The following is a 19,272-nucleotide window of genomic DNA, read 5'->3' as shown; positions in this document are numbered from 1 at the left end:
CTGATGAAAGCAAGGTCAAAAAAACCAAGGGTGTCACTATCGCGGTGGATGACATCATGACTCAGCTTTTTAAAAGCGCGATGTCTCGGTTAAAATTAAACGTAGAAAATCGCTGTTTGAACGGATCTCATTATTTTTAGCTAATTTACAAGAATCAATCATCAAAACATGATTCTGTGACTAGCGCAACTGACCTATTTCATTCATTTTGACGTAATTTTTTTCGAAATTCCTCCCTAAACTTCGGTAATCAAATTGAACATTAAACGCAATGCCATTCGGCAGCGATGCTCTTTGCCTAAGTAGCAGTGAGCGCGATAAACAGCGATTTCATCGGTTGGTTATCGAGATTATATCAGTGGTAATATACCGAGATATCATCGCATTAAAAATTTCGATATATTGCTAGTAAATCGCTACACATCGCAATTTTTGGTTAGATAAAATCGCGATCAATTTTCGCCGAAAAAATCGAAATTAAATCGTCATTTATCGCGATTTTTATTTCGAAAATATCGCGATAAAATGCCGAGCGATAATATCGCGATTTTATCTCGTTAAGATCGAAGATAATCGCTCAGATTTTGGTGATCCTAGCGATTTTATCGCCGATAAAATTGCAATATATCCCGATATTTTCGTTGAAAAATGCTACTCGGGTTGAGGGCGCGACGGACGTGACGAGGACGAGGGTGCCAAAACACAAAAATCAAAGCGGCGCTTGACAAAAGCGGAGGAAGCAGACTCGATTGACCTTGAACGCGGCGAGAGCGACAATTTGGTGACCCACTAAAGAGGTGCCCCCGTGTCCCGAGACGTGGCCGGCGACGACGGCGACGGTGAGGCTGCAGTCGGCCCCTCGGCGCATGAGCGGGCGTGTGCCGCGGCCCTCCGAGAAAAAGTCTCCCAGCATCAGCTGTTGGCGAGAAGGGCGCATTACTCATACCAGTGAAGTAGCGTGAATAATCGATTATCGATATCTCGCCATTTGAAACTATAGTAAAGAATCGATTACTAAGGTGTTCGCTGCGAACACCCTGATAATCGATCTTTTTTCATAGGTTTAAATGGCATATCAATCGATGTATCGCAATTCACGCCACGCCACTGACTCATACCAACTCAACCCTGAAGCGCCTCGCAGAAGGGCAAGTGGAATATTCATCGGTAAAGGGGGCGCAACGACGCGTTTTCACCATCAGAATCATCTTAACCCTCCACACTGGAAAATACATGGAAGATTTTACCATACTCTGACACAGTGAACCAAGTATGGTAATAATTACCAGACTCAATGGTAGAATTTACCATATTATAATACGCATCACCAGATTTCTGGTAAATACTATTATAACTCTGGTTATTTTCATCGATAAAGGGAGCGCAATGACGCGTTTTCACCATCAGAATCGTCTTAACCCTCCACACTGGAAAAAACATGGAAGATTTTACCATACTCTGACACAGTGAACCAAGTATGGTAATAATTACCAGACTTAATGGTAGAATTTACCATATTATAATACGCATCACCAGATTTCTGGCAAATACTATTATAACTCTGGTTATTTTCACTGAATAGTATCATAGTGTGATAAATCAAGAAGACTTAGAGCAGATGAGAAAAAACACTAAAAAATGGCCCGAAACTGTTTGTAACAAGGTGGGGAAATGGTGCTGGGTCCACACCATTTTGCGAAGAAATCAATGACTCTATTGTGTGACTCTAATTGTAATTTTTGGAATTTCTCGGCTTTGATTTGGTGCCCGCGAAATGGTGTGGACCCAGCACTATTCCTCCGTCTTGTTACCTATAGTAGATGTTACCGTACTTTTTTTCACTGCATAGCATAGCGTTACGAATTCGTGACAACGTATTTTTTGGGTTTTTAACAATTGAATCTTTCTTTCCTCTGTGACATGATTTTTCAAATTTTTGTTAGTTTTTTTTCTTTTCGAATGACTAATTCCCAAAAATTTAAAATTTTGAAAAAAGATTTGGTGCACCGTGTTTTTATAATTTATGCAAGCCACGCAGTATAAAACGTTTGATTTTGGCTGTCATTTATAGGAAATGCAGTTATAAACGAAGTGCCAGCCATCAATTTTTTATACATGGATTGTTCTATGCTACCGAGAGACTCGGTTGGGAATCGAGTTTCCTCAATCCGAGGTCAACATGCAGCGGCAATTCTATCCTAACGTCGTTATCAAACGCTAATTGAACTACATTTTGCAATTTGGAACTATACATTCTAGCCCGGTTTGAAAACAACGTATGTGCCATTAGAGTTTCCCTGTGCACATAAGTGTTTTTCCAGAAGAGCCAGAATTTATAGTTCCAAATTGCAAAATGCAGCCCAATTTAAGGGAGACGGGAGTGGAACCGAGCGTATCGACATTTTTGCGTGGGTGCATGACTCATTCCCAAAAATTTTAAAATTTTGAAAAAAAGATTTGGTGCCCTGTGAAGGTGTTTTGTGTAGGTATTAGAAGTCGACGGTGTAAGTCGGCAATCACACAACTCGATTTGCGACGTCGCAGACTTCCTGTCATATACTTTATTTTTTAAAATCAAAACTACTCAACGGCAATTCTTTAAAACTGCCGTGATTTTTTTTCTCAGTGCGAAGAAAATTCTGCATAAACTTCAAGGAATAATGTCAATTTGTTCTCTTTTAAAAACACAACATATAGGCGGAGATTTTCAGACACCGCAAACGAGTTATGTGATTGCCGACTTACACCGTCGATATGTATGATTTGGTGATACCATACTATTCTGACTCCTAGGAACGCGTGTAGCAATTGTAGCATACGTGGAGAAATGAAGGCGAATCTGTTTTCAGATCGCCGCGCTGGATGCAGAATGCAGGATGCAGGAGCTACCTGCCACCTGCTCGCGTGATTTTGTCTCATTTGCGATGTTGGAATTGTTAGAAAGTGCATTCTGTTAGATGCAGTACCCCCTGTAATAATTACGACTCTGCCAACTATCGCGCCGTATAAGAACTGTGATAAAACAGCCAAAACCAAATCGCAGGCGACGACCTTTGCATTTGTGCGCGGCAATTCAAATAGCTTTCCCCCTCATTCAAAAGGGCAAAACAAGCTCCTAGGAGTCTTAATAGAGTGGAGTGGAGCTCCTAGGAGTCAAAGTAACCCATCACATATTGCTTATGAAATTAAGGAAGCAGGTGCAAGAAGACCTTATCCCGAAAATCGCTTTTTGAGAAAACAGCTCTCAAATTTTCCGTTTTGTTTTTCAGGTACGTAAATGAGCTACTAGACAAAGGTAACAGCGAATATAAGGGTATGTCTCTTTTTCAGTAATGAGAGAAATACGAAATCCAGCACTTTTTTAAAACCTCAAAGGTACACACTTGCACCTTGCCTCCCCCAAATACTTTTCATCCACGTTCTTAGTTATTGAATTCTAGACCCCGTAGACAAAGCTAGAGAGGATCTAGAGAGGGACTACAGCCCCTTCAAAAATCATTATACATGTCAATTTATTTGCTCGAGCAAATAAATTGACATGGCTGCCACTTTATTTGGGGACTCCACAATTGAAAACACGGCAACCTGCTAATGTATTTACTCCCTATCTTTGCATGGAGAGTTTGTCTTGATGTAGAGGTGGACTCTCAGGATAGCGTGGGATATCCCCTCCATATTGGCCTCAACTTAAGAGCTTTTTTTGAGCTTGGGAGTTGATTTCAGACAAACCAGTGGCACTATCGTGTTTCTCGCGAACTTTTACATAAGAATCAACAGTCAGATCGCAAATTCCTCCTACATGCAACATCTTTATCCTCAGAACATAAGGAAAATAGTGACACTCTCCATCTCCACGCAGAATTTCGTTTAAGGGAGGGGGGGTGGAGCGTCTACTGCCCCTCCCCCCTCCTCCCACACCGCGACCCACCTCGGCTCCGCTCGGAGAATGCATTGATAATGCAAAGTGGCCGATGCCGCCGACGACGCACAGTGGCTCGAGTCAATTAGAGATGTCGCACATGAAGTTTTCGCCTCAAACTGCAAATTTTGATAATTATCTCGTTATATTTTCAACTTTGAGGGGTGCTTCTGAAAGGAAATTTTACGAGAAAACCAACGAAACCACTTGTAAAACCTCAAAGTCTTGTATGAACGGAGTTATGAGCTTTTAAAGCTTCCAAACTTTGTCCAACCTCTCGCATTGACTGGATCCATTGTGCGTCGCTGAGCTGAAACCATGGTATGCACTCCTGATTTGGATGATGTCATACGCTGCACAGTGGATCGAGTCAATTAAAGAGTTCGGGCATAAATTCTTTTACTAAAACTGCAAATTTTGATGTTCATTTCGTCACATTTTTAATTATAAGGGGTGTTTGCAGCAGAAAATTGCACGAGAAATTGAATGGAACCACTCTCCGAACTTCAAAGTTTTGTATGAACGGAGATATGAGCTTTTAAAGTTTCCAGATTTTGTTAAACTTCTACCATTGACTGGATCCATTGTGCGCCGCTGAGGACGGTAAGATTGACATGTTGGCGCGGTCGTGCGGAAGTGGATTTTTGATCGTGGCTCATTGCGATGCACTCGGGGATTGTTATGTCACATGCCGCCGAAAAATTCGCGTCTATCGGTTCAACGTCCTTAAAGTAGCGTAACATTTCTCTGATCTCAGAACCACGCGCCTAACTCCTCGATGCCATCGACAGAGGAGGAGGGAGCGGAGAGAATCGATCTAAATTTAAAGCGATCGAGGAGTCAACTGGTGGTTAGTCAATCCGAAGTGTGGCGAGGCGCACGGATAAGTCCAATTGAAGCGTCCAGCTCACCTACAAACGAGGGGCCTCAAAGAGCCTCATCGATGGAACTGTTGACTGTTGCCTTTCAAAGATCGTCGGGCCGACGATCTTTGAGGGTAACCGATGTGTTTGGGATGCATCACAGATCAGATCTTGAAATTTTCAAGGCATTCCGTGCAGAAATGGCTGAGAAATAGAAGAATTAGTGCCAGTTTGAGAGCCCCAGTTTGTACGTGGGCTGGACGCTTCACACAATTCAACTTTTCAAAGCTGGCAAAAAAGCCCAATTCACACAATTCAACTTTTCATTCAACCTTTGAATGCAATTTGTCGTGGTGAAAAGTTAGATAGTGTGATACTGACGCGAGAAAACGACGATTTGATGAAAAATTGAACAGATGTGACGTCGTATTCAACTTTTCCAATTTGATAGAATCCCTAGTAGCAATGGCTCTTAAAAAAAGTTGTCCAAAAAAATGTAAAAAACTTGTAAATTTTTAAGTAAAAAAATTCTTAAAATACTCGTTTTAGGAAACTCTTTTAGGGAATTCTTTTAAGTAAAAAATAGTGTTATTTTAATCAGAAGAAAACGTAAAATTTACGTGAAAATCAATAAACTATATCTTCAATTTTTATGGGCTGTTTATTAATTATTACCTAAGTTTGATACAGAACCACCTTAATATTTACAAAACACACATTATATTTTCCTTTAATACATATTTTTTTCATCAATTAAAATGAGAATAATCCATACAGGATGTGCAAACATTTCAAAATCATGAGTTGAATAACGCTGACTCCGCCAGATTAAATATTAGACCCTAATACAAAACGGAGCGGCGACGCACTGGCGCCTAAAAACCTAACAGGGATACTTCACGCATTGCGCAACGCGTGAAGTATCCCTGTTAGGTTTGTAGGCGCCAATGCGTGTTACGCGCTGGCTGCCCGCCTGCCACGGCGCTTGAAGCAACTATTTCACACCAGAGGTATTGCACAGTATCATACGAAACTGAAGGCGCTCTAATATATTAGTAATGGCAGGCATCCATCAAAAGTACGGAGCTTTCCTCGCAAAATAAATCAAGATACTACGGCCCAAAAAGAGAGCAGTATTCCAAAAACTCACCAAGTCCTAGCATCCGTAATTAGTAACGTTTAGCATACACTTTATCGCCTGGCTGTTGCTTAATCGCCATCGGCTATAAAAGGCTATAAGAAATTGTGTAGCCGGCTATAGAAGCTATTGGAAATCTTACAGTCGGCTGTAGGTCCATGGTATTTTGGAACACAGATTCTACTGCCAATTTTTACCAGGGTAATTTATTCTTTGAATCGACGAAAGGACATAGTCTGAATGCCGCACGAAGCACAGGTAGTTCTGCTGGTGTGCTATGAACGTATAAAGCCTCTCTTCAAAAGGAGGAGCAAAAAATCAATTTTCTGTAGAATTCCTCCTACTTTAATAATAACAATTGCCTATGGGTGTGTATGTATTCAACTCAGTGCATATCTGCCAATGAAAGTCTGCTCAAATCCGAAGTTTACAAGAGGTCAAACGCACAACGAGAGGAAGGTCGCAGCCGTCAGCGCGGGGCACATTTTTGAGATGAACATTTTTTGGAATGCAATGTAAATTACAGTAGACTCTGGATTATCCGGATTAATTGGTGCCGGGTCCGATCCGAATGAAAAAAAATCCGGATAATAATAGTAAACACAAACACCACCAACCAACACCACAGTATTCTTATTATGTATACATCATGTACATCAGCACGAATTTAAAAGGTTAACGCCAAACTGAACGACTCAATGGTGATTGTGAATGGTAGCAGACAACGATAAATTACCATACAACGATTAAAGCGCGCAATGCGTGAAGTATTCATGCAGTCTTGTAGCCGCTTATGTGCGTTTTAGGCTAACTAACCGACTGCGCTGCGTTTGGCGTAATGCGAGAAGTATTTATGCAATCTAGTAGGCGCTAATGCGTTCCACGCCGACCTCACTGTTTGGCGCAATGCATGAAGTATTCCTTCAGCCTTGCAGGCGCCAATATGCCTTGCGACCGCTTCTCCGCGGATCCGCTCACTTATCGGAATGCGTACGTAGTTACATGGTTGCAAAATCGATCCGGATAATCCAGAGTCGGATAGTACGAGCGGATAATCCAGAGTCTACTGTAGATCGTTATAAAACCATTTTTTTTCTTTTTTTTTTTTCTTATAAATCACTGTCATTAGTGTAGACTGAATGCTATCCATCCATCAAAGGAAGGAATTCGGGCGGTATACGCAATCTCAATTATGTTCAGGAGGCGGAGGGGGGGGGGGGGGGGGGGGTGTGTAAAACGCCTGAATCAACTTGCTCCTATATTTGCAAAGCTAAATACCTATTGAGTAGAAGACAGAATAGTCTATACAGTGAGGAAAGGTAAAATTGAAAATATGAATTATTTAGGAAAATCAAAACTAAAAATAAAATAAATGACAACAAAAAATTAAACAGAAATAAAATAAAGTAAAACGATAAAAAATGAAAAAATGAAAAACACGAAAAAATAATAAAAAATATATAAATAATTGTCCGCGTTTATTTATTTTCATAATTTTCTCTGGGGCTCTTAGAGTAATGGGCTGACCCCCCGCCCGCCCCTTTTGTCTCGCCCACGAATATTCACAATTTCACGACCAAAACGCGCACAGGGTCATATCAAAGCGGTCAAAAATTAAAATGACGCGCGAAGCTATTAAGTGGTTGCCTAGTGTATTTTCGGTTTACGTCAGTTCATTGCTACAAAAAACTTGGCACCTCGTCGACAGTTGGCATCTTGGAGCAGTCTTCCTCGACAAAATGGCGTCACCACCATCTGTCTGACTCGCGTAACTTGTGTGATTATTCCTTTTATCAGTGAATTAGTTATTTGATTATCATGAAAAGGATATCCGAATTGTAACAAGTAAGTGTCAGCTGTTGTTGAAGATCTCCGATCCAACTCATCCCGTGTTTTCACGGTTGCCCTCTTCCTTGAAACTTGATACCCTTCAGCTTTCGCTCCTCGATCCCGGATTTCCCTAATATTTTTCTTTTCGTCTCCCACTATCAGCATTGCGTAACTCGGCTGTCTGAATTAGATTTTCCTCCCAATTACCTCGCTCTGATTCAACTTATTGTCGAGTTTGAGACTTCTCGCGATCTAATCAGTGCATCGAGCCACTATCAGTGCGCATTCAATGCATTTCGTCTCCATTCATTTCAGTAGGTTGCTGCAGTATGTAGTAAGCACGAAGGGATGAGGGTGGTTTGTTATCGACCGTTTTCTTGCAAGGGGCGTGGTATGACGACCTTGCTACTTATCGGGAAAATTATTTTCGGGATTGTTAGCTTAACAAGCTCATCTAGCTGACTTTCATTTTCGTTTTTTATTTCGACCATTTGCCCTTATTTTATGACCGTCTTCTTATAATGTGCTATTTAAAAATTGTGCCATGATAGTGCACTCAATCTGTGCGTGTGTGTGTGAGTGCCCTGTCAGCTGATTGATAAATAAGGTTTGGAGATTGGCTTTTTTCACTGATTAGACGATCTTCTGTCATCTGCATTAGAGGATGATTGACTTTGCCACATTCTCATTTCTCTCAAGTTCCGCTGAACTCTGTCATTGAGATGTTATTGTATTCCTACTTGTAAGTTTGAAGTGCCCCTTACCTCTACTTCAGTTGGAGTGTTAGGTTCCTCGGAAATTTTCATGTTGGTAAGTTTTTCATTATGTAGGATTGTTACGATGAATTTTGTCTTCTCTGATGTGGCATTTTTGTATGTGTCTCCGTTATCTGTTTGAGAGCACTAATCACTTCTTTCGTCGATGGCCTTGGAATTATAGTAGCTCATGATCAATATTCAAGGCTAATGAGTCCCTCATTTTTTTCTCAGTTCCTCACAACCTCCTCCTTTTTGATCCATGTAATAATTTTGTAATCTCTGATTTTATCAATATTCTGCATTTAAGAGCTTCTTATCATGTGAAAGATCTAATTCTACCAGTTTTCTTACTCATGTAGTCACTTTTCTCACTTACTAATAGTACTTAGGCTGCAGAAAGTTATGTATCCACTGGTCCTACGAGAACTAGTCTCTTGATGATTGCAACGAGCCTTGCCCTTAAAATTTTAGGAGAAGGGCATGTTTGGCTTGAGCTCTTTTAATTGACCCTGACAAAAAAATCGAGGGCATAAGAATCACACTTTTAGTGCTGAATTGGAGACTCCAAATCAGAATTAAGTACTTATCCTCAGGGATGATTTAAAGCAATGCCTCCTGTAGTTAGTCTACAGGGATATATTCTTAAACTGTGAAAAATCTTTGACTTGATCAAAGACTTCTACACTGAATATTGGAGTACTGGTAACTTTTTACCCAGTCTCTCCTCTATTGTTCTAACTCTGTTAACATCACCTTGAGGTAACCGTAAATTTCTGTCACGGTCATCTGTTTCAAATCTTTATCTCATTTGTCGGCCTTCTGTGGTGTAGTGGTTGTAGCGCTAGCTCTGTGATAGGGAGGTTCCGGGTTCTATTCCTGGCCAGGCGACCCGAGTTTGATGATCTCAAATAATGGTTGCCTGGGACTGGTTGTTATAGGGACAGAGGGGGGACAGGACTATAAAGCGCAGGATTAGCCCTTGAGGGCTACTTGAAGTAGTAAAAAAAAAAAAAAAAATTTATCTCTGTGATTACGTTGACCTTACTTACAGTGATTTCATTTTTACAGAAAACTTGTGAAGTTATGGAGGGATGAGGCCTTACTCAATTCATACAATTTACTTGGCCCAAACATGGTTAATATAGACCATAAGTGATAGCTATTTCTACTAATATTGTCTTATTCCACAGTGTATCTTCAGTCTGATATCTTAGTATGCATCATACACCAATAGAATTCATGAAAAGCTATAAGCTGATCCTCTTTCAGACTGCCACAGAATATTTTGCTGTCCTAATTTTAGCATTGAAAGTAAAAACAAAAGTCAAGATAGTAGCTCTTCTGTGTTACTTCATAAATTAGGTAGACTTATTTTACATGGACTCCCTGTAGGCACTTTTTTTTAAATAACTGTACCCATATCAAATACTGTGCGTAGATGAAAACAACCTACAGGAAATATGAAGACTTTTTTAATCAATTGTTTTTCTCTTTGTCCTCAGGAATATTGGTCATGATGGACCAACGCTCTATCAAAATTACGAGAACGTAGGGGATGAAACAACAGATACAGACAAAAATATAACTATGACCAGTGAAGACTTACTACAACCTGGACATGTTGTCAAAGAACGGTGGAAAGTGGTAATTATCTTTGTATTTGTTTCCTGCAAATAAGTTTTTTGTAATAACTTTTCACTCAATCAAAATTGTTTTACTGACTGGAGAAGCTTTTCTACAGAAATAGAAAAATTTGACCTGTAGATCCTCAGCTTTTTGTGCAATGCTGTATTTTGAAGTGAAATATTTAAACAAGAATTTCTCAACACCATAAATGTATGGGAGCAAATTTGAATGCTACCACGTGTAACTGAAGTATTTCAGATGAAGTTCTGTTGTTTTTAGCGGTTAGTAAACTTTCAACCTTCCAAATTTTTACTTGTTAACACCAATATCATTCCTCTTTAAAAGCTTGTAGTTCTCATTACCTGCGAGTATGAGCTTGATTACCCATGCACTTCAAAGGCATTGCACAAAGTCATCAAAATTATGTCTATCATTCCAGCTAGCTTGGCATATTTAAATCGATGTATGCGAAAACGTCCGATGTCCAAGACAGTGTTTCAGATTTTGAGTGGACAATTTTGTTGTAACCGAACGACATAAGATGGTTCAAGAGTTAGGAATGTAGAAAAATTTTATAAATAATCCTGTAAGTGTAATTGAACGTTTACAAAAGAGATCGATCCTATTCATCAGTGTTGTGGGTCAAAAGAAACCCTGTATTGGACAACGGACGTTTTCGCATACGTCAATTCATTTTTTTTTAATATGGGCTTCAACCTTTTGAATCTTTTACAGGCTTCTACTAGATGAATCAATTTTAATAGTAATTTATGCATTGTAGTATTTTTTTGTTAATACTTATTTGTCGTTTTAGGTCCGAAAAATTGGCGGAGGGGGTTTTGGAGAAATCTACGAAGGTCAAGATTTGGTATCCAAGGAGCAGGTAGCACTGAAAGTGGAATCTGCTCGTCAACCAAAGCAGGTTCTCAAAATGGAAGTTGCTGTCCTCAAAAAATTGCAAGGTATGTATCTAGCATGAAAGTTTCAATTTTTAGTTGTTATTTTATGTTTGATGGCCAAGTGATCCTCAAAGTTTCAGGGAATGAGATCTGCCTCTAAGTTGCGCTGCTACACGGTTTCGGTCCTAACTCATATATGCCCAAAACTATTTTTTTAATTGATTTTTTATTTACTCATTGATTTTGACGTTATGTAGACAGGGTAAAGACATGTTGAGGCACAACAAAAATAAAATAGGCTTGCCTATATCCCAGTCATGGATTTTCTTGTGTTGAACACATGAAATTCCCTGATTTACACTAACATTCAAAGTTAAAAACTGTGATGGGTCGATAACGACCCAATGGGCATTTATGGGCTAAAGAAGCAATTATTCAAGTTCAGCGAACATTGTATTAAACAATGTATAAAAGGTAGTAGTACTGAATATACCGGTATGTGAAGTGTAGCCAAATGCTAGAAATAATGTAACATTTTTTTAAAAAACTTACATTTTATTGATTCATATAAAATTTGACCAAAGCGTTTCGAAGCAAGCGCTTCATCGTCAGGGTCACAAAGTATAAATCACAAAGGCCATAACTTAATTTCAGACTGTGGTAAGAATTGATAACAAATTAACGGATCATAAAACTCTCAATAATCAAAACACTTAAATCCATGCATAGTACTCAGTTCTCATCAGAGATGGCAGCTTATTTTATGTAGAAAATCTTTGGTCAAATTTTATATGTATCAACAAAATGTAAGTTTTTTCAAAAAATATTACATTATTTCTAGCACTTGGCTACACTCCACAGACTGAAGCAATAATTATGGCAATGCACAAGTAAATGCAAGAAAATTATCCACGATGTGTACCTAGCAGCATCAATACTGAGTAGCTTAACATCAAATTTGTAAGGATTTATTGAAAATCTATTGAAAACTCCCGTAACAGACATTAATCATTGAAGCCATCTCTCTCTTACATATTGAGTCAATGAGCAATGACCGGCAACGGTAGTATCTGATACATATTTTTCAATGAAGCCTCTCAAATATGATGTCTTACTACTCATTATAATGCTGCCACACATTATTAGTTAGTCTCTTGAATTAGTTTGGATGTACGATAATTACGTTTTTTCAAAGACACATACCCTGTGGCAGCGCAACATTGTACCAGATTTTGTTCCTAGCTCACCCAGAATCACTTTAAGTAATTGAATCATGGAAACTAGAGAGTGTGTGAGCTGGCAAAACAGTGAAGATTTGATTTGAACTTCAAAGATGAAGTCTTTCTGCATTGATAAAAACTAGGATGAGTGTTTTTTTTTTTTTTTTTTAGAAAAAAAAACCCTTCTTTTCTAATCAAATATTTTTCTTTATCAAGAGTAGGTAACTTAAGGTTTTATCTTTTTTAAGTACTGCTCAAAACCCTAGAAAGTCTGTATTGTTTCTAATTACACACTTGACAGCTAACTTTGAAAGTTGACCTCCATAACGTTAAAGTCTGTATCGTTTCTAATTATACACCTAACAGCTAACTTTGAAAGTTGACCTCCATGTCAAAAGTTTTGTCTTTTCTCGGGTCACATCAAAGGGTTTCTTATCAATAATCTTTTAGTTTTATTGTCAGTTCTAAACAAAACGAGACTAATTAGTTTTGATAACTAAGTAGGGATAGGCTATAAAATCTTAAATTATTATTTGACTAAAATTTCTTGAATTCTTTTGTGTGATCTTTTTTCTATTCATTTTATTTCTTTTCTTTCAATTCCAGGCAAAGAACATGTTTGTCGATTCATAGGCTGTGGTAGAAACGATCGGTTTAATTATGTTGTGATGCAGTTGCAAGGGAAGAACTTAGCAGAACTTAGGCGTGCTCAACCGAAGGGTGCTTTCTCTTTGTCTACAACTTTGAGGCTGGGCGTTCAAATTTTGAGAGCCATCCAGAGTATTCATCAAGTCGGTTTCCTGCACAGAGATATCAAACCTGTAAGTGTCTTATTGGTTTTGACAGAGTCTGTCTGTCTTCTCTATCCCTCTTTCATGGTCACAAATAAGTATCTTGCTTTGGAAACAGTCCTATTTGGGAAAAAAGGAAAATCTAGTTTTATTGCCAAAGAGTAGTTTAGTAGGATAACAAGCGTCTCTTTTTCCAATTTTTTTATCTCATTTTACATGGAAAAGATATGCACCAGTTTTGTCTCTTTAGAAAAGTTCCCAACTCCAAGGTTTAAAAACATTCGTTTTACATCATTGAAGGCCCCGAAAATTTCATATTTTTAGTTTCAGAGTTCTTCCTGGCAACTGAATATCATGGGCCAAAAGGAAAATCCGATCGTGGTTTTTTTTTCATTTCAAGTTGAGAAAATTTTGCAATAACTTCAAATATCTTACATCCTCTTAAACTGGAAGAGTTAGAGATACCTTTTTTCTTTAACTCTACTATCAATCTGTAAAAAGTATCCATGTGCCTAGACCAGACTAAATTTATAGTTCATACAGGCAATAACGTTTACAAACGACATTATAGTCTGATGGGGAGTACTTTTTAGTTTCTGCAGTCCTCGCCACCGTCAGAGGTGAACCCAGTATGATATCCAGATTCCTGATCAGACAAGGAAAGAATTTAGAAAAAAAGAAACTAGCCCATTTTGTAAACTTACTAATAGTGAATTTACTGTTACCTCTGTTTTTTCCCCCAATTTAGTCCAATTTTTCAATCGGTTTAAGAGGCTCAAATGCAAGAAAAGTCTATATGCTAGATTTTGGCCTCGCCAGACAATATACAGTTGCATCCGGAGAAGTTAGACCACCTCGTGCTGCAGCTGGTTTTCGAGGGACTGTTCGTTATGCTTCTATCAATGCTCATAAGAACAAGGTAAGGGTAAGGTCCTCTTCAAAACTACTTATTCTGAAAAGCTAAAGGAACTTTTGAATTTTCCTTGTAATACCGATTAATTAGAGCATCTTCCCAAAAGATGAAACCGATCTCGTAAGGATAGAAAATTTTTACTTGTCTTAAATTTTGTGGATTTCATGTTTAAAATGTTACTGCTAGGAAAACTGAGTACGAGGTTATCCTTGGTTTCCAAATTGGACAATTATTGGAGAAGATATGACAAAATAACGTGATCTGCTAAAATACTTGTGTTTAAATGGAAAATGCCGCCAGATGATGTCACAAAGCGGCAAATTTTCTCACTTTTAAATCTATTTTTCTCGAATTTCCCATGTCAAAAAAAAAATTATGATAAATCCTGCGAACTCAGCTCATTAGGCACTCTCAGATAAAGCAATACAATTTTTGTGTGCAAATTCTTCTTTGGGAGCAGTCCTACCGTTAAAAAAAAATTAAGAGTTTTAGTAGAAACTCAATTTGTATCCCTAATTTTATGTTTAGAAAGTGCTACATGATGCCTTCTGCTCTTTGAAAATAGAAATTACTGGCACTCTGCCTCTTACTCGGAATGACAAGGTCTTGTTAACTCCACTATCAGATCCTTGAAATTGCTCCCAGGCGGTATCAATTCTTTTAGATTTCTATTTTATTACTTTTTTAACACTGTTGGTTTTAATTTGCAGGAAATGGGACGGCATGATGATCTTTGGTCGTTATTCTATATGTTGGTCGAATTTGTAAACGGTCAGTTACCATGGAGAAAAATCAAAGACAAGGAACAAGTAGGCTTAATGAAAGAAAAATACGATCATAGACTCCTTCTGAAACATTTACCATCTGACTTGCGGCAATTTTTAGAACACATTCAGGTATTTTTTATACTCATCTATATTACTTTTTCCCAGGACTTATAAACATTTTCAACATGAAAGAGTAACAGCTAAAAAATGGAAATCAATTCTTAAAACAAGCAGTGAGTGGATTCAACTCATTTTTGAGCCGAATTTTACAGAATTACCAACCGACCGCACAAAAAAACAATCACCAAAAATCCAAAACTAAACTCTGTAATTTAATGACTTGCGACCGAGGTTTGCATGCATCTATTTTACGACCCACCTTGGAAGGTGTGTCGAGAATTTTTGATGTGGTTGTCATTGCTCCCTACATGAAAATCATTTGGACGTATTTATGCTTAAAGGAACATGCATAGGGTTTACGTGTAGCATATTTCCGTCTAGCATAAATACGTCCATTTGTTGTGAGGCTGTAGGTGCATTGTCAACCAGGAGGAGTTTCGATTTTTTGTGATGGAGGTTGGCCGTATGTTGATAACTTGAGCATAATCCCCCGCGAAAATTAGACTCTCAATCTCACCCTCGCATTTTAAAAATTCCTTGTTTTTCAACATTTTTAAGCAGCTGACTCTTTTTGCTTACCATTTATTATTTAACTGCTACAGTTCTATGAACAACATTTTCAACCTTTAAGATTTTTACACTGACACAAGTTGGCCTTTCCATATTTCTTTGGCTAAAAAATGCCTTTTTAATGGCTGAAAGGAATCTTTACTATTGTTTTTGCAGGATCATTTGATCTAAGGAGGCCTCACAGCCCTTCAAAACCTTTCAGAATATTGAACTACAAACTAACTGCAATTGGACGTATTTCTGTGGAACGGAACTAAGCCCATCGGAGGAGAAAGGTAGCGAGGGGCTTGGATTGGCGGCGGAATCGGGCGTCAGGCTCGTTCCGTCCTATACTCGCAATGCTTTTCCATGGCGCTTAGTTCCGTTTGACAGAAATACGTCAAATTGATAGTCTCCTGTACAAAAGAATGTAACTCAATTGTGCTGTTTCAGTATTTCTTACATTTTATCTGTATGTAGGAGAACTGTCATACGAATTTGGGAGACATTTCTAGTGATTCTTCTTTACTCTTATGAGAAAAGACTCTGAAATTTTCGGACTAATTTGTGCAACGACTTTCCCATGGAAAAATAAATGTCGGTAGAAATACTGAAACAGCACAGACAAGGGACATTTCTGTTTGCAAAAGAAACAAATTTATTAGTCGGGTGCTTTTGTCAAATCATAACCTCAAACTCATGTTAGGTTTTTTTTCCTGTCAAGTAAACCTGAATTTTTTTCAGAAATCTGCTCTACTTCTAGAAATGTTTTAATTATGGAAGCTAAATCTATCCAATAAGTTTGTACATACATACATTATCACTAATTTTTACATCTTTCACTGTGTGATCTGTATTTATTATGTTTTATAATAATCATTTTTTTGTCATGGTTTGCTGCAGAGTCTAGGATATGCTGACGAGCCAGACTACAACATGTTAGCAGGGCTGTTTGAAAGATGCATGAAAAGGCGAGGAGTCAAGGAAAGTGATCAATATGATTGGGAGAGAACGATGCCAATAACCGTACATAACCTTGATGAAACTCAAAACCCGACAGCACAAGTCATCAACAACACCTCTCCCGCCATTATAACTAGGCCGCTAACCACTTCTGTCGGACCAGGACAGAATAACCAACTGATAACCACGACACTGGATAACGACCAAGAAAATATCGAGCCTGATAATAAGAAGGAGCTTGAAGCGCAATTAGATTTAGAAAACAAACGGAAATACAAGCAAATGCATCGTAATCCAATTGACTTACAATCAGAGGAAGGCTACAAGCAAATCATGGACAGGCTGTGGCCGGCTGAACAACAGGACGGCGCCCCAATCAATCAGACTGGTTCTCCCAAAAAGTCCTCACAGAGACGCGCAGTGTCAATGCCTGGTCTTGAACCAAACCAAGGTTTGTTCCATTTTCTTCCCATTGCATTGAATCAAAATAAACAATGGTGCTCTGACATACCAGTAACAAGGCTATTTTTATCTTATAAACAAAATGAAAGAAAACGCAGAACTATTTGTAATGATCCCAAAATACCTTGAGTATGCAGTAATTTCTATCTGTGAAGAAACTGCTTTGTTTCCTAAAATTTTTTGATTTTTTTTTTTTTTTTGGAGAAATACATTCATGAAAAGTACAGGTAAAGCTAATAAGTTCAGTTTTCATGAAGTCAATCAATAAATGTCAGACATTTCAATCATATTTGTGTGCTGTCCCAAAAATCAATTTGACCCCTTTTATAAAATATACTTGAGTGTTCGACTAATTAAACTTTGAAAGTCAACATTCATGAAACAAAACTTTTTGCCCTCTTGTTGAAACAAGTACAACAACATTCAAACAAGCAAGCAAAGAGTTTGAGTTTTTTTACTCTCAAAAACGTGTTAGTCAAATTTGTTTGCTGTTTTTAAAAATCTTTTTGTTTTGGTCACTAAGCGCTCAAAATTAAATTATTTTTCAGGACTACAAACCTACCTTTGTAGAATTAGATTTTTGAACACCATATCACTTTATCTTACTTACTTTATAATTACTCTTTTCAGGTTCAACTCCTCCATCTTCGCAGCAACAACCAAATGCGGATAACGCGGACGTAGATGGCGATGCAGTCATGATCTCAGCTCGCAGCCAGTCAGATGCGATCCATCGCAGTAAGACACAGTCTCATAATCAGAATGTTAAGAAGTCTGACACAACAATCGGAAGAATACGTGTAGTAACAGCCCCTCCATCTCTGCTTCAGGACCGCTCGAAACAGAGACTTTCGGTCGATAGCCCGGCTGGTGATACTGAGTCGATCAACAATCTGATCCCCAAAAATGAGTCGGTAACAGAATTAGATGCTTCTGTGTACTCCTGTGATAACAAAGCGGGCACTGTGAGTAACTACCCTACAGAAAGCACGCGGCCTACATCCGCTGCCAACAACAAGGAGTTGCGCGTTGTCAGACGGCAACCTGTGAATAGACCGCTCTCTGGCCGGTCGTTTGTAAATAGAGATGCATCCTTTACTCAATTTGCTGTGATAGATGATGATAATGTTTCTGCCATGCAACAAGTCACCAGAGGAGGTGGCGGTAAGTTATGTTTTATTCTCAATCGAAACTAGTTAATTTTCTCTTGTTTATTGTTGAGAGATGCGTAACTTTCCATGCTCAGTTTACAATAATTTTTACCATACACCTTGACTTATAGTAATACCCTGATTACCCGACAATTTGTGGCGAGAGCTGTGTTGCATATTGTAAAAGTCAAATTGTTCGAAACCACTAAAAAAAAGCTGAATAAATCTCATTTCAGGCTCTGTCTTTAACCTAAAAGCCTAAGCTTGGCCAATTTTTCTGTCATTTTAATAAAATATAGTCAATGAATGGATGGGAAGGAGTACCACATATATGTTCTATTCTTGTCCAAAAAAACCTGTTTTTGTCGAGTCAGCGAACTTGCTCTTGGCCAAAAACTCAAGTTTGACTATGTTGGATAATTGAGGCCTAACTGTATTTTAATCTGTCGCATCTAAACAAGTTTGGCACAAGTGGTCTAATCTATATTTTTATTTTCAAGCCAATTGATTGAACACGTATTGATGGGTCTCTCGAGGGGTAGATGATCTGCGCTTGCACGAATGATCTATTCCCATTGTAGAGCTAAAGAAACAACACTGCCTTTTCTATTTTTTTGCTAACCCATTTCTTTTTAAATTGCCTATTCATGGATGTTACCATCTCTAATTTATCTTTTTTCCTACCCTCTAGTGTCAGAAACTCTTCATCATGCCTGTAACTGTTGGCCTATAGCATTAGGAATAATAAGAAATTAAACTGTGAACATCTTTGGATTTTTTGGATTTTTCAAAACGAGAGCGAGTAAACTGCATTGTCATATAATCCTTAAGTTGCGCAGTAAAGATACATAATTTTGTTAATTTATCTTTTTAGTTAATAGGAGCTCCTTCAGTTGTTACCATGATCTTACTCTTATCTTTAGGTGTTTTACTCATACTGAACTTATGTCCATAGGTCTAACCTTAGCCTCTCAGTGGAAATCCCAATTCGATGACTCAGAAGAAACTGATAATGAGTGGAAAGGAGAGAACCTTCAAAGTCCTGAACATATGAAATACAACATTTCTCAAGTAAGTTGAAAAGTATTCTATCTCGAGCAGTAAAACTCCTGACCTAACTCTAGACATCAGAACAGCGCATTTATGAGGTTGGTTCAAAAAGTTAATGGAAAATTGATGTAATGGTGGTTTTTAAATGCACTTGGGCTGTTTCAAACTTTCCCCCAGTGTTTGAATCACTTGTCCTAGCAAGATCTATCATTTCTGAAAGCAGTCCTCGAAAGCCCCTTGTAGGATGTCCTTC

The 19,272-nt window shown here is 38.3% G+C and overlaps 1 protein-coding gene across 4 annotated transcripts in view; it reads left to right on the top strand.

Annotated features, from left to right (window-relative positions):
- The window catches only part of Asator (tau-tubulin kinase asator), a 46,766-nt gene extending 27,685 nt beyond the window's left edge, over positions 1–19,081 (top strand). For 2 of the 4 annotated variants that reach the window (XM_072303187.1, XM_072303186.1), the window contains exons 2-9: positions 10,011–10,152; positions 10,949–11,096; positions 12,860–13,074; positions 13,793–13,963; positions 14,668–14,853; positions 16,297–16,807; positions 17,449–17,982; positions 18,925–19,081. In XM_072303187.1, coding sequence (XP_072159288.1) covers positions 10,011–10,152; positions 10,949–11,096; positions 12,860–13,074; positions 13,793–13,963; positions 14,668–14,853; positions 16,297–16,807; positions 17,449–17,982; positions 18,925–19,049 — 2,032 coding nt within the window. In that variant the 3' untranslated portion in view covers positions 19,050–19,081. Of the gene's footprint in view, positions 1–7,609; positions 7,766–8,373; positions 8,561–10,010; positions 10,153–10,948; positions 11,097–12,859; positions 13,075–13,792; positions 13,964–14,667; positions 14,854–16,296; positions 16,808–17,448; positions 17,983–18,924 lie in introns of those variants that run through there. The other 2 variants (XM_072303188.1, XM_072303189.1) reach the window with 2 other exon arrangements.
- Positions 19,082–19,272: the final 191 nt, after the last annotated feature.

This window comes from Bemisia tabaci, chromosome 8 (assembly GCF_918797505.1).
Source record: "Bemisia tabaci chromosome 8, PGI_BMITA_v3".
NCBI lineage: Eukaryota > Metazoa > Arthropoda > Insecta > Hemiptera > Aleyrodidae > Bemisia > Bemisia tabaci.
Note: the sequence above shows the minus strand (reverse complement) of the source record. Positions and strands in the feature narration are given on the sequence as shown.